This window comes from Ursus arctos, unplaced genomic scaffold (assembly GCF_023065955.2).
Source record: "Ursus arctos isolate Adak ecotype North America unplaced genomic scaffold, UrsArc2.0 scaffold_17, whole genome shotgun sequence".
NCBI classification, from domain to species: domain Eukaryota; kingdom Metazoa; phylum Chordata; class Mammalia; order Carnivora; family Ursidae; genus Ursus; species Ursus arctos.
Window position 1 is genome coordinate 37,901,524 of NW_026622841.1, and position 13,921 is coordinate 37,915,444.

A 13,921-nucleotide genomic window follows, 5' to 3' on the forward strand; every position below is an offset into this window, starting at 1 on the left:
GAAATGAGCTGTGTGATCTTTAACACCAGTCTGTAGAACAGATTTGGTAATAAATATCTCATTACTTTTGAGATTTGTATATTGTACATGTGTAGCTTGGTAACTGAGTACTATAAAAAGATCAGAATTAACTGGATTTTGTATATCTGTCATTCCTGCCGTGCCAAAAATCTGTGGAGTAGTTTGTAATTGCCATTGTTTGGGTTATTACGATAAACAGAACTGATAAGGCTTATGCTATTTGCCTTGTGAGCTGCATTCACTTCACATCACTCTGTTGAATTAAAATTGCATGCACATATCTTCGCTTATCAGTTTTATTTATCTGTGAGAAAGAGAGAAAGGAAGTGTGCTTCCACTAAATAAAACCTTATAACAAGCAGGTCAGAAATTATGATCATTATTTTAATATTCTAGTGCAAATGAATGACTGTATGTATGTTTCTTTTATCTATCTATAATTTAAAATATATTCCTATAAGAAAATACTGTTACTTTTCCAAGTGCCCTTTATCATATTTTGTCAAAGCTTATCATTTTAATTGGATTACCTAAGGTACAAATGCAAATCTGCAGAATTTAGCATGTTTTTTTCTCTCCTTTGTCCAATATGTCTAATTTTTCCTTAGAGCTGCTTCTAAAGCTGGACTATTTGCTCGACTATGTTTATAGATAGAAAATACAAATAAGTTGTGTGAAATGCTTTCATTTTCTCCCGTGGTAGAAGTTCTTCATAATATTTCTATTCTTAGGCTGCAGCCTTCTCACCTATGAAATTCCCAAGCTCACTAGTGGTCACATCAGATGAACTTTCAAATTTTTAGATACCTGTGATGAGTTAATCCATGCCTACACACGTACTTCCTTCACAAAATTCTGTCCTCTGACAATTGTCACACGTTGTCATCACCATGGACCCACTCCCAGTTTCCACTCCAATGTACTGGGGAGTGATTTGGACTTCCAGAATTTGGAATGTTCCACATCCTTCATGTTTGTCCTTCATGTTACTTTGATGAGAGTTGTTTATTGCCTTGATCCTATGAATTTCCTGTTTCAATGTTATATCCAATGGATTTTTCGTGTATGCAGAACAATTCTGTGTTCTTTTGAATTGTCATCCAGTTTTTTATAAAGACATTTTTCCTCAAAAAGTACAAATGAAGTATTGTTTTACAATCTGTCTCATACAGTCAAATCTCCAGCAGTTGTTTTGATGTTCCAGTGATGGAAAGATCATTATTCATAGACGAAGAACTTTGAGTGCTGTCCATGAACTATCAGTCCTGCCTGTATTACCTTTGTGTTTTAAGGGACTTCGCGTTTTCAGTATTGACTGGCCTTTGTTTTCTGGCAAAACAATTTATAGTTCATTTTCAGATAACTATACATATGGTATTTGTATTTTAATTAAAAAGACTGTTGTTATGTCTGATTCTTATAAGCAGAAATTCATTATAAGGACACTTTTCATTTCCTTGAAATGTTCCCTTTCTTTTTTTCCAGGGTTCTTAAATTGCAAAAGCCAGTTAAATTATGTGCTTTGGGGAGTTAATTTTTGGCACCATATGTCTCTAAAAATGATTTAATTTTATCTAAAGCATGTTTGTAATGATATTTATGTTCTGTAATACACAGAGACAATATAAGGAATTTTTTAAAGAAAAAACACTCTAGCCTACTATTGTTTCAACACAGTAACATGTCTGAGGTTGCAAAAATTTCTGTTTATTTTGATTAATGTATTTTTAATATCTGAGCTCTGTTGTTGCCTTTTAACACTTTGACTTAGCAAAGTGTCTTTACGATATCAACAGGACTAATACAAAAATGTTACTGCCATTATTCCTAATAGGGACCTCATCTTATGACTTGAGAATGTTAGAAATGTTAAACCACAAAAAAGGATTAACTTTAGTCTAAGGACTAATTTAAAGACTATAAACAACTTTCTCCAAAGCTCTATTAATCATTTTACATATTTTTATGCTTTTTCAAATGGATGTATCATCAATCCTCACCTAATTCTAGCAAATTCAAATTCTCATGTAAGTAGGCTACATATATTTATCTTTAATTTAGTATGAAATAAGTTATAAAGTTACTATTTAACAACTGCTTTTATTATGTGAGCAGGATGAGGAGAAATGCCAAAAATTTTAGGCAATTTAAGAAGTAAAGAGTGGTAATTAATTTCTTATCGATTTAAACTCCTTTAATATTTTGGATAGTTCTTTTATTATAGGTAAGATCATGCTTAATGGATACATAACAAAAGTCTTGTACACAAAAGCCTTTTTTATATTTTAGCAGATGGTCAAACATAATAGGATTTTTTAAGCTAGATTATAGTAAATTCTCTAAAAATAAATAACCCTGAACCACAAAATATGGAGGCTGCTTTGACAAAGTTAGGTTAAGCTTACACGTGCTTGCAGACATATAAGCTTAACCTAGAGTTGTTTCTTTTTTTTTTAATGAAACAACTAAACATACAGTAAGTTACACAGTTATATGTAAGGTACATGTAAGTTTTATGATAAATTTCTGTGTACATTTATCAGCTTTGTAAATATTGACATTTGCATATTTGCTTTGTATGTTTAGACCAGTATGAATACACTCAAAACCCTCTGTCTGCCTATTCCTAATATTATTTCCCTCCTCTTTTCTGAGTTAACCACTAGGTATTTATCAATTCTATCCATATTTTTATTAATTGTAATTTTATTAATTATTAAATAATTTTATTAACTGTAATTAATTTGAAATGTAAACTATTAGTTTTCATTTTTATATATAAATGTTATACTATACTTGTCACATGCAATATTAGTGGATTTATTTTAAATTCTAGACTTTAGGATATGAACATACTATAATCTGTTTTTTTAGTACTCAAGTGTAGACAATTAGATTGTTTCCACATTTTCATCATTGCAAACAATGCTGTAAATGAACACTATTTTATATGTTTCCTTGGGAACATATTATAACTGTTATTCAAGAGCAGTATCTCTGACTTCAGAATGCATTAGTTACATGAAAGTCTTGTTAAAACACCAATTGTTGGGGCGCCTGGGTGGCACAGCGGTTAAGCGCCTGCCTTCGGCTCAGGGCGTGATTCCGGCGTTATAGGATCGAGCCCCACATCAGGCTCCTCCGCTATGAGCCTGCTTCTTCCTCTCCCGCTCCCCCTGCTTGTGTTCCCTCTCTCTCTGGCTGTCTCTATCTCTGTCAAATAAATAAATAAAATCTTAAAAAAAAAAAAAAATTGTTGGGCTCCAGAGTTTCTGATTCATAGGTCTGAATAACTATATTTCTAACAAGTTCTGTTGTGATACTGATCCTGCTGACCTTGAGAACCACTGGTCTAGAATATGTAGGTTTAAGTATAATTGCTAGATCAAAGGGGAGCTACATCTCCAAATTTAATACATAATGTCAAATTGCTCTCCAGAGTCTTTGTGTCAAATTATATACAAATTTGAACAATGTGTGAGAGTTCAGTTTTTTCCACATCTTACCAAGAATTGGTGTGGACAGTTTTTTTTATAATAATTGCCAATTGGGTGAGTGTAAATCATATTTATTTGTGCTCTACTGTTGAGGTTGAACATGTTTTCTTTTTTTTTTTTTTTTAAGTGTTCAGCAATTCATTAGTTATGTATAACACCCAGTGCTCATTACAACACCTGCCCTCCTTATACTCATAACCCAGTTACCCCGTTCCCCCACCACCTTGCTTCTGTAACCCTCAGTTTGTTTCCAGGAGTCCAGAGTCTCTCATGGTTTGTCTCCTTCTCTGATATCTTCCCATACAGTTTTCCCTCCCTTCCCTATGGTCCTCTGTGCTATTCCTTACATTCCACATACGAGTGAAACCATATGATAATTGTCTTTCTCTGCTTGACTTATTTCACTTAGCATAATCCCCTCCAGTTCTATCCACGTCAATGCAAATGGTAGATATTCATCCTTTCTGATGGCTGAGTAAAATTCCATTGTATATATGAACCACATCTTTTCAAATGTTTATAGACAAAAATAGCTTTCCTTTTTCTGTGAATTGCCTATTTGTATTATTTGCCCATTTTTCTGGTATATTGTTTGTATTTTTCCTTATTGATGTATAGGGGCTCTTTCTATCTTAAAGAAGTTAATCCTTGCTAGCTGTGTTGTTAATATCCTCTCTAAACCTCTGGTTAATTTTTTTACTCTCCTTAAATTTAAATTTTAAAAAATCGACTGTGATTAAATTTACCATTTCTTTCCATTAGAATTTATTATTTTAGTATTTTGTTTAAAACTGCTTCCCCTTCTAAAGGTCAGTTTTAAATTTAGCTTTTCTCAATTTAGACTATCTAGCTTTTATGCTAGTGTATATTGTAAGTTAAGGATCTAATTTTACTTTAGATACTTGTATAGAGAAAACCTATTATGCCATCCTTTCTCCACTACTTTAAATGCTGTGTCATATTTCAATCTTATATATTTTATATGAATGTCTTGTTCATCTCTCTTTTCTGACCAAATGCTTATCCATTCCAATGCTGACATTACTGTTAGTTCCTACATCTTTATATATTGTATGTCAAGTTTTTTTAGCTTGTTCTTCTATTTCACAGTTGTCTTAGCTGTTCTCAGTCCCTTATTCTTCCATATGAGTTTTAGATCAAGTTCTATGAAACCTGATGCGATGGTAGACCACTTTGTGAAGAATTGACATGCCCATAACATTCTTTTTACATATGTGGACAGATTATACCTCTTCATTTATTTAGTTATTACTTTATATTTAATTTTTTTTAATTTTTATATTTTTCTACATATTCTTTAACAGATTGAGACCTAGATACCTTAAACTTTGTATTGTAATTATGAATGGTATTTTAGAATCATAATTGAAAATTGGTTATAACTAATTTTTAATGTTATTTTTTTCAGTGCTGATCATGAAGGGAAAAAAGTTCCTAAACTCTCTCCTTACCTCCTATTATTGATTTGTAGAACCTCTTTAATTTTCTGTGTAGACATTCTTCCTCTTATAGATGTTTTTCTTCTTTCATTTTCTTATTGCTTTGGCCAGTATCTGCAGTAAAATTTTGAAAAGAGGTACTGATTCCTGATATTCTTTCTGTATTTTCCCTGACATTTGTGGGAATGTTTCTAAAGTATCTCTATTTACTAAAATATTTGTTGAAAGTTTTGGGTTTATACCTTTATCAGGTTAAAGAAATTTTCTTCTGTTCCTATTCCTAGTTTCCTAAGACAATTTTTTCATTGTCGATTGTTTTTGTTCTGTGTTTATTCATATCGACATCTCTTGGGGATGATTATTTTTTCTTTGATATATTGATGTATTACATGAAAATATTTGCTGATAATGAACCATTTTTAAATTTCTGGAACTATTAAATTATAGTTCCTTTACGCTGTCTTCAATTAATGAGCTCCTAGATGGTACAAACTACATTCTATCAATCAATAAGTATTTATTAATCACTCTCTTATTACTAATAAATCATTTTCAGCTTCAGTCTTAAACCAGACAGTGAATTAGGAGATCACTTTTGCTTTACATTCAGAAAATATGGATAGTAAATTATTTTCTTGTGAGGCAAAGAGAGAAGAAAGAAAAAGAGTTTAAAATCTATCATTAACTATTGCTGCAACAAATTGTCTCCAAGTTTAGCAGCTTAATCTAATAAACATTTATTTTCTCACAAAGTTTCTGAAAGACAAGAACCATATGATAATTGTAGGTTTAAGTATAATTGCATAGATGGGTGATTTTGGCTTGTGGTCTCCTACAAGTTTGCAATCAAGTTCTTGGTCAGGGTGGCAGTCATCTGAAGAGACTGGGGAATCTGCTTTCAAGATCACTCACAGGGGGCTGTTGGCAAAAAGAAGTTTCAATTCCTCACCATGTGGGTCTTTCACAGAGCTGCTTACACAACATGGGAGCTGGCTCTTCCCAGATCAAAATATCTGAGAGAATTAGAGAGAAAACCCAAGACAGAAGCCACAGGGTGTGTGTGTGTGTGTGTGTGTGTGTGTGTGTGTGTGTGTGTGTTTGGAAGTGCATACTATCTTCTGCCCTATTCTGTTCTTTACAAGAGACTCACTAAGTCCAGCCTATACTCAAAGAGAGGATTATCAAATAATTTGAGGGTCTATTTTTAAAATCATCTCTATGAACACTGTTTTTCTCTGACAGTAAATAACAAATATACTTCAACTCTGTATTTACCCCATTCTTCACAATGTGCCCCAGTTGTCCCCTTTGACCTAGGATAACAAGGCTTTACTTCATTTTTGTGTCCCCCGTAATGTAAACCACACAACTGCACACTCCAACCTGGCCACAGAAAAATACCTGAAAAAGTGATGCTTTAAAAGTTCTAATTCGATGCTGAGAACATGAGAATAGTATAAGACAATATTTCGGTGCTAATTTGGTTATGGCTGAGCCTAATGATTTTGAAACTTGTGATTGGGCTATTAAATAGTTTATATTAGTCGTAGCATATTATAATTTTCACATGCATAACAGCAGTAAAATAATATAAATTTGAACCTATTTAATTAGAGGTTTTGCATGTTGTAATATATACATTATTACATTTAGTATTAAAGCCAGATTTATGTGATATATAGGAGTTAGTTGTGAGTTTATATAGGTCATCAAAATAACTTGGATTAAAAACAGAATCCATATAATATACAAAAGTATATTAAAATAGAATGGAGAATCATTTTTGCAAGTGACAAAATTAATTTACTCAATTTTACTGTCTGAGAATATCAAGCTTTAAAATGTTAATAAATGTGATAAAAGGAACCTAGTCCAATTTAATCAGAAGGGATTTTTACCAAATGTATATTATATACAAATGGACATTGTATGCAATGCTACATTGACATCAACTCTCTGTATCTTAAATACCATGCCAAAATGGACATTGATTTTTTTCTTTTGAATAGCTACATAGTGATCATTACCTCAAAAGAAATAATAACAAATTCTATCTTTGGGCCTCCTTCAGCGAAGAACTCACAAAGAAGGAACTGGAACCCAACTTGCCAAGTCTATTACAAATTCTAACTGGCCAGAAACCGTTGTCAGAAAACTCTACCGTTCCTTTCACCATTCTAAATGTTTGAGAGTACACACCAGCTGTTTCCTGTTTCAGCACTCCTGATGCAGTTGAATATCCTCTTTTCTCTTTTGTATACAAAATTGAGGGCACTGAAGTCTTTTTTCAAAGTGACTCTTTCCCTGTTACAATATGCTCCTTCTGAGTTTTCTATGAGAATATATCCATTCTCTTCCAAAATTCTTATAATATGTGCTGGAGACTAAGCAGCAGCCTTCATTATTCCATCAGTGGCTCTAAATTCCATTCTTACTTCTCAATACATGGCAAGTCCTTGCAGTGCCCTTGCTGTACCCCATCCAGTGTGTTTGTGTCCCTTGCTGTTCTTTTTTGTTTCTCTAACACTCCTCCCTCATCTCATCTTATCTTCCCTAAAATCTGAAGGCGAGGGCAGGAATATAATCATTTCAGGAATAAATGATTACATGTCAAGAGCGTAAGCATTGAAGAGTTTTCATTTCAGAAACACTAGGTTAATATAAGTTGGAGAGATCAAAAATCATTCCAGTGCCTTTGGCTTTCCAACCTAAATTCTGGGTCTACCCAAAGGACTTTTCCACTCACAACTGAATTCTCTCTCTTTAGTTTTCCCTTTATATCTCTTTGTGTCTCTTACATTCACTTGGTTTATCTTTTTCTTCTCTCATTAATTAGTAAGTTCTTCAAAGTCTTACTAGCTTCTTTGCTTTGCTACTAAAATTTTACCAGTTCACTTTATTGAGTTAATTTCAGTATTTATTGGGTGATTACTGTCTACTAACATCTTACAATTGGGCTCTTATCATAACCCTTTTCTTAAAACAGTTGTCATTATATTCAAATCGATTGTCATTTCTGGCACCTTAAATATTTTTCCATATATATTATCGTTGATCATCTCACTGTCTTTAATGTGAATATGTATGTGTATATATGTGATTTTTATTGGATGCTGATTCTCTCTAAGAATTCCTTCAGGTTTTTTTTTTTGTCCCAGTTCTTTTTTCAGAGGCCTATTAGCTATAAATTAAAAACAAAAAAACCCCACACTTTTGAGATATTACTTTTTTAGTTGATACATAAGGAACTTCTCTACTTAAGTAGCTTAACACTTGTTTATGGACTAATCTAAGACCTTTGTAGCTACCTTAAGCTAGAATTCAGAAAACTGAATAAAATAGATTTACTCTTTCTCCTCATGTAAGATGTGGATATGGGCAACATTACCATTCAGTTCATTTTGGTTAATGAGCTCCCACTTGTAAAACCTTTTATATGTTGAGAGCTACCACTTGTAAAAAAGTTACCTTTGGTTTAAGGAATTCCTCTAAAACTCATCTTCCTATTTGCCCTTGTCATATTTGCAGATACCATAATAATGGTATAATGCATAGACTAAAGTGTCTTAACTTCTTAGTATTTTAAGATACAGCATATGCTCCTCCAGTGGCTATCAGAGTTGGCAGAAAAAAATATTTTAATATTATAATAAAACTGTTAAATATTACAGAAAACCATTGAATAATGGCAGACTTTCTCTTCAAAAAGTGATGTTTATCTTTAATTCAATAGCCTAAATTATCTGAAATGTCCTTAAATTCCAGGTAATATATTTCAACATTTAGCAAGCTGAAAATTCTATAGTTTTCAAGGTTATTCTTATTTTACAAGTTAACCAATTAACTAAGAATAGTGGTTTCATTATTCTGTGGACTTGCATAAAAACCTGTGTTGCTTATTACAGTGCATAGTGAAGATAATGATTATAAACAATTCACATGCAACACCAGGTAACTATTTTTAAAAAAATTGTTTTTAAGTAAGCTGTTTTATTGAAATATGCTTCCAGAAAAGTTCACAAGTCATCCATGCACAGTCTGGTGAACTTTTGCGTAGGATCCCTTACATGTAACTGGTAACCCAGATCAATAAATAAGACATAAAATGGCCATACTTTGTGACATGTTTCATTCTGTTGTGAAGATGTCTGATACAAAATTTTGGGTGTTTATTTTTCATTCTACAAAATATACTAAGAAGAAGTCAACATAAACAATTACCTACATTACCAAAAAAAAAAGAAAAGGTTTCAATGGCAATATATTTTAATACAGTTTATCATTAATTTTTATGAAGTTTATTTCTTCGAAAATAGCCTAATTATAATAATTCTATGTGGTGTGGCTGTGTTAACTGTTGACAGACATATGTTCATTGTCTTGGCAAAAAACTTCTACCATGTTTGTTGTTCTTTGGTTTTATATTAAACACCCAAAAAGTATAGAATGCCCCGTAGGAGAAGTCTTTTTCTGTGTAGATGCAATATTAAACGTCTCACCTCTAAACATTGCGTCCACTGTACGTTTAGTGCAGTGAGATGTTTCCATGTCACATAGTCAGAGGGAGGTAGATTAATAGGGAGTTCTTGCTGGAAATCTCTTCCCTGTTATTGTTCTCCCTCAGCAGTTGATAGCTAAGTTAATTCTCTTTAGTTTTGTCATGCTCTAAAGCACACATTGCCAAGCAATGGTAAGCTTTATGAGAAAAAAAAGAAGCAATGGTGTCCATCAAAGTCTCAAAGTTGCATTTTTAAACTTTGGCTTGACCTGATGTGCCATTCAAAAAAGCTTCAAAAGATTATTTTTTTTAAAGAAAGGTTCAATATGTCCCGAGGCTATCGGTTTTGAGTTAAACTGGGTGAAGTAGAAATATTTTACTCATCAGCTTTGCAGTCACAGAGTTTGCCTCAGCTAGAACAAAACTGCTGAGGCATTTAGAGAAAATTAACCCCCCATCCTGGTGGCCAGATGTGACTGGTTTCTGATGAATGCACATGAGTGGGCTGAAAAATCAAGAGACTGTGAAATTCCTGTCAGGTCCGTACAGTGCAGAATGGGCTATTGACTGCTTTCGATATTTCCCTCCATCATTCTTCTTGAACACTGCCATTAATTTCCTCTCCTACTCTGACTTGTGTTTTTTCCCCCTCCCTCTTCCCTTTAGGTATGTCAGCTGCAAAGAAGGATACACAAGGTGTGGCAGAAGCACTTCAAACTGGTGGTCCTCTACAGCCAGATGAGGCTGGCCAAGTTCCAGACAGACTCTCAGGAGAGTATTCAGAAAATATTAGCTGTGCAGGTAGGTGATTGCAGGGAAGTAGGAAAGATCATTCTGATCTAGATTGAAAAGCAAATGATGGGTAGTGTGATGAAGCATTAAAACCATATCCCATCAGAGTTTTATAAATTTTTAACCTCTTTAATAAACTGGAATTGCATGAAGGATGAATTCGGTAAGTTAGCATATATACCATGCATACTTTGGGGGAAAAGGGAGCTTGAACTTATTTTTCACAAACCTCAAAACAGATTTTTATAAACACATTTGGTATAAATATATATTTTCAAATCTTCAGGCTTTGCAGATGCCATTCTGCTGTTTAAGAGATACTGTCGACAGTTGCCTTGTGTCGCTTTTGTGTGAAATCTACTTCAGTGAAAATGACACTTATGTTTATTTTATTTAACTGTTTTCTTTCCCCTTCCATTTCGAAAGAGGCTTGTCCTCCTAAAAAGATTCAGAGATAACTCTATTTGAAAAATAAGCAATTTGGGATTAGAATATAACTGTGGTTCCAGGTGCATGTGAAATTTTACTGTTTGTCTCTATAAAAACTCTTAGTGGATCAGTTGTCTTTATTTTAAGACTCTGATCTATTTTAAAAACCCATATTAACTATATAAAGACTACTTAGGGAAAATTAAATTTTTTAGATTAATATTTTACTATTTGAAATGTTACAATATGCATAAAACACGACTTCCCATAGGAAAACAAATACCACCCTGTTCTATTAAAAAACAAAAAATAGAAGTACCTGTTCTATAAAATGAAATGCACATGCTCTTTAAAACCATAATCTTCATTAACTTGCAGCATAAACAATGCATCCCGACCTAACCAAACCAAATCTTTTTCTAAATATTTTAATTACGTGGGCATTTCATGATGCATAATTTACCATAATCTAAGGATTTTGCAAAACACTTCCAAAGCTATTTCAAATTTCATTTTTACTGGTGACTATTTTTGCTAGTTTCCTCTGAGGATGTGTGTGTGTGTGTGTGTATATATATATATATATATATATATATATATATATATGGAATGTATATGGAATGTGTGTGGTATGTACATATATTCCATTGATAATGGACTATAACAAAAATATAAAATAATAGAAATTTAAAGTTTTGAAAAGGTAGAGCTTAAGCTACAATTGCAGCATTTTTGAAGTCAGGAGCTTGTTTTGGTTTGTTTTTTTTTTCTTAGAAGTCTGTTAACAGATAGTACATTAAAAATTATGGAGTGCCTATAACTTGTGATTCCCTTTTAAATATTCAAAGGTGATTTGCATGTTCTGTTTATTGTTTTAGAAAAATCTCATACTTCTGCCTAAGTGTAAACATTCTTAAATGATATATCCTCATTGTAAATTAGGGTGTATTTGGAAATATTGAAAATGTCAGTAGAAACTTTGGATATCGGTCAAGTGAACTCTCAACCCATAACCTGCAATAATCCTTATTCTAATTTTTTATTAGTAATCCACCAATGCATTTTTTTTACCAAATTTGATTTTAAGTTACTTATTTTGATGGCTCCTATATAAGAGTGGAAATGAAGAATTAGAAATGATAGGATAGTATCAGTAGAAAGACACAACTACTCTGTTTCTAGAGACACCGTAACAAGGTTGGATTGTATTTGGGGAACTTGAGGAACATAATTTAGTGGATTCTTACCTGATGGAGATGACTTCAATTTAGAATATTTCAATTTTGGCTTTTAATAGAAATATTGAAATATAATTTTCAGGATCTTGAACTATAGAAACATGGGCAATCCTCTGAAAAACTCAACTCCTAAACCCTCAGCATGGTGCACAATGAGTCATGACCCAGTTCCTGCTAAACTTCCCAGCTTTATCTCTCTTCAGATTAGTTCCTTAAAGTCTATATCAGCTGCTCCAAAATTCCTCTAGTATGAAACCTCTTATTTAACTCCTTCCTCCTTTCCTGCACCTAGACTCTTACCTCTTTTTGTAATACTCTTATTATCTTACCTGTTAAAGAACATCAGACTCAAATCAAACATCTCCTCTACAAAATCCTTCCTGAGCACCTTCCTTTTCTTTGCCTCCTACTGTACATCATCAGTGAAATTAGTTCAGTTCTTGCACAGGTGGTTTTTATTTATTTTTATTTTTTTATTATTATGATATATTAATCACCATACAGTACATCATTAGCTTTTGATGTAGTGTTCCATGATTCATTGTTTGCTTAGTTGGTTTTTAGTGTGTATGATAGCAAGGCCATTAATCCCATGACTGTCTTGTTTTCACTTATTATATCAACATTTTTTTATTTTTTATTTTATTTTTTTAAGTTTTATTTATTTATTTGAGAGAGAGAGAGAGCATGAGCAGGGAGAGGGGCAGAGGGAGAAGCAGACTCCCCGCTGAGCAGGGAGCCTGACACGGGGCTCCATCCCAGGACCCTGAGATCATGACCTGAGCTGAAGGCAGACACTTAACCAACTGAGCCTCCAGGTGCCCCTCAAAATTTTTTTAAATGAAAACATGATAGAGTGATTTAGTATGTTTGCAGAGTGAGTCTGCAGGTATCAGTCTCTACAATTTGAGCCAACATGGCTAAAAATTGCTTAACAGACCAGTTGCTATTGGTCTCTATTTTCATATGATTTAGTAGCATGTCAATACTATGGAATCTAATGTTTTATATTTTGAAGGTTAGTATTAAAAAGATGCCATAAGATATTAGTGAATTATTAAAAAAGATATTAGTGAATTATTTCATGAGAAAATCATCTGATGAATATTTAAAAAGTAAATTGTATATAACTGGTATTGAGCAAAATAAATTCAAAATAAACGTCAAGCAGAAAAAGGAAACTTTGTTTCACCCTTGAACTTGAAGCAATTGCAGGACTATCCAAAAAAAAGTGTAACTGGTAAATCTGCAGAGGGCAGAAAACCAGGTGGGCCACATAAGCTTTTGAATAACATAATCAAACAGAAACTAGTAAGATGAACTATAACTGGAATAAAGTATTGGTGTATTTGACATTGAAGCCATTTATTTAAAAAATGTATATATAGGAATTTTAGTTGACTGGAATTTTAACATGAGCCAAAGTGAGCTACTACCATCTTAAGACCAATGCTATGTTGCAGCTCTGGCAAACACATGAGATTTCTTGAATCTGACAGTGTAGGGCATATTTTATGGTCCTGACCTCACATCTCAGCCCATATAAGGTACTATCATTGCATTATTTTTCTCCTTTTAATTTATTTAATGCTGTGATTTTTAATACCCCTTTGGCATCTTATTTGGAAAAAATAGTGGATATTAACTCATCATTTAAATAAGAGAATGTGATGTGGCAAACATCTTCATGTGATCTTAGACTTCAAAGGCACAAATGTTTTGTCTTATTAAAGAAGATGATAGTCTCATTGCACTTTTTCAAAAGTTGAGTATATCTGCAGTATTTTATAAAGGTTTGGAAAGTATAGTTTAAGGGCCATGTTGATATACTAGAAAGCAGCAATCTAATAGAAAACAGGAAGAGGGAGAAATACACAAATTTAGAATGTTTAATTGTAAAAGGAAAACTTTGGAAGGAAAAACATCTAAAGGACTAAGTGAAGGTTGGCAACACCTGGACCCACGATGAAAGAGACAAGATGGTGG

At 32.9% G+C, this 13,921-nt stretch overlaps 1 protein-coding gene across 1 annotated transcript in view; it reads left to right on the forward strand.

Annotated features, from left to right (window-relative positions):
• CCDC178 (coiled-coil domain containing 178) overlaps nucleotides 1-13,921 on the forward strand; it is a 374,996-nt gene that overhangs the window by 322,234 nt on the left and 38,841 nt on the right. Inside the window, 2 exon segments of the mRNA XM_057313270.1 lie at nucleotides 753-830; nucleotides 10,143-10,277. Of these exon segments, the coding sequence (XP_057169253.1) occupies nucleotides 753-830; nucleotides 10,143-10,277 (213 nt within the window).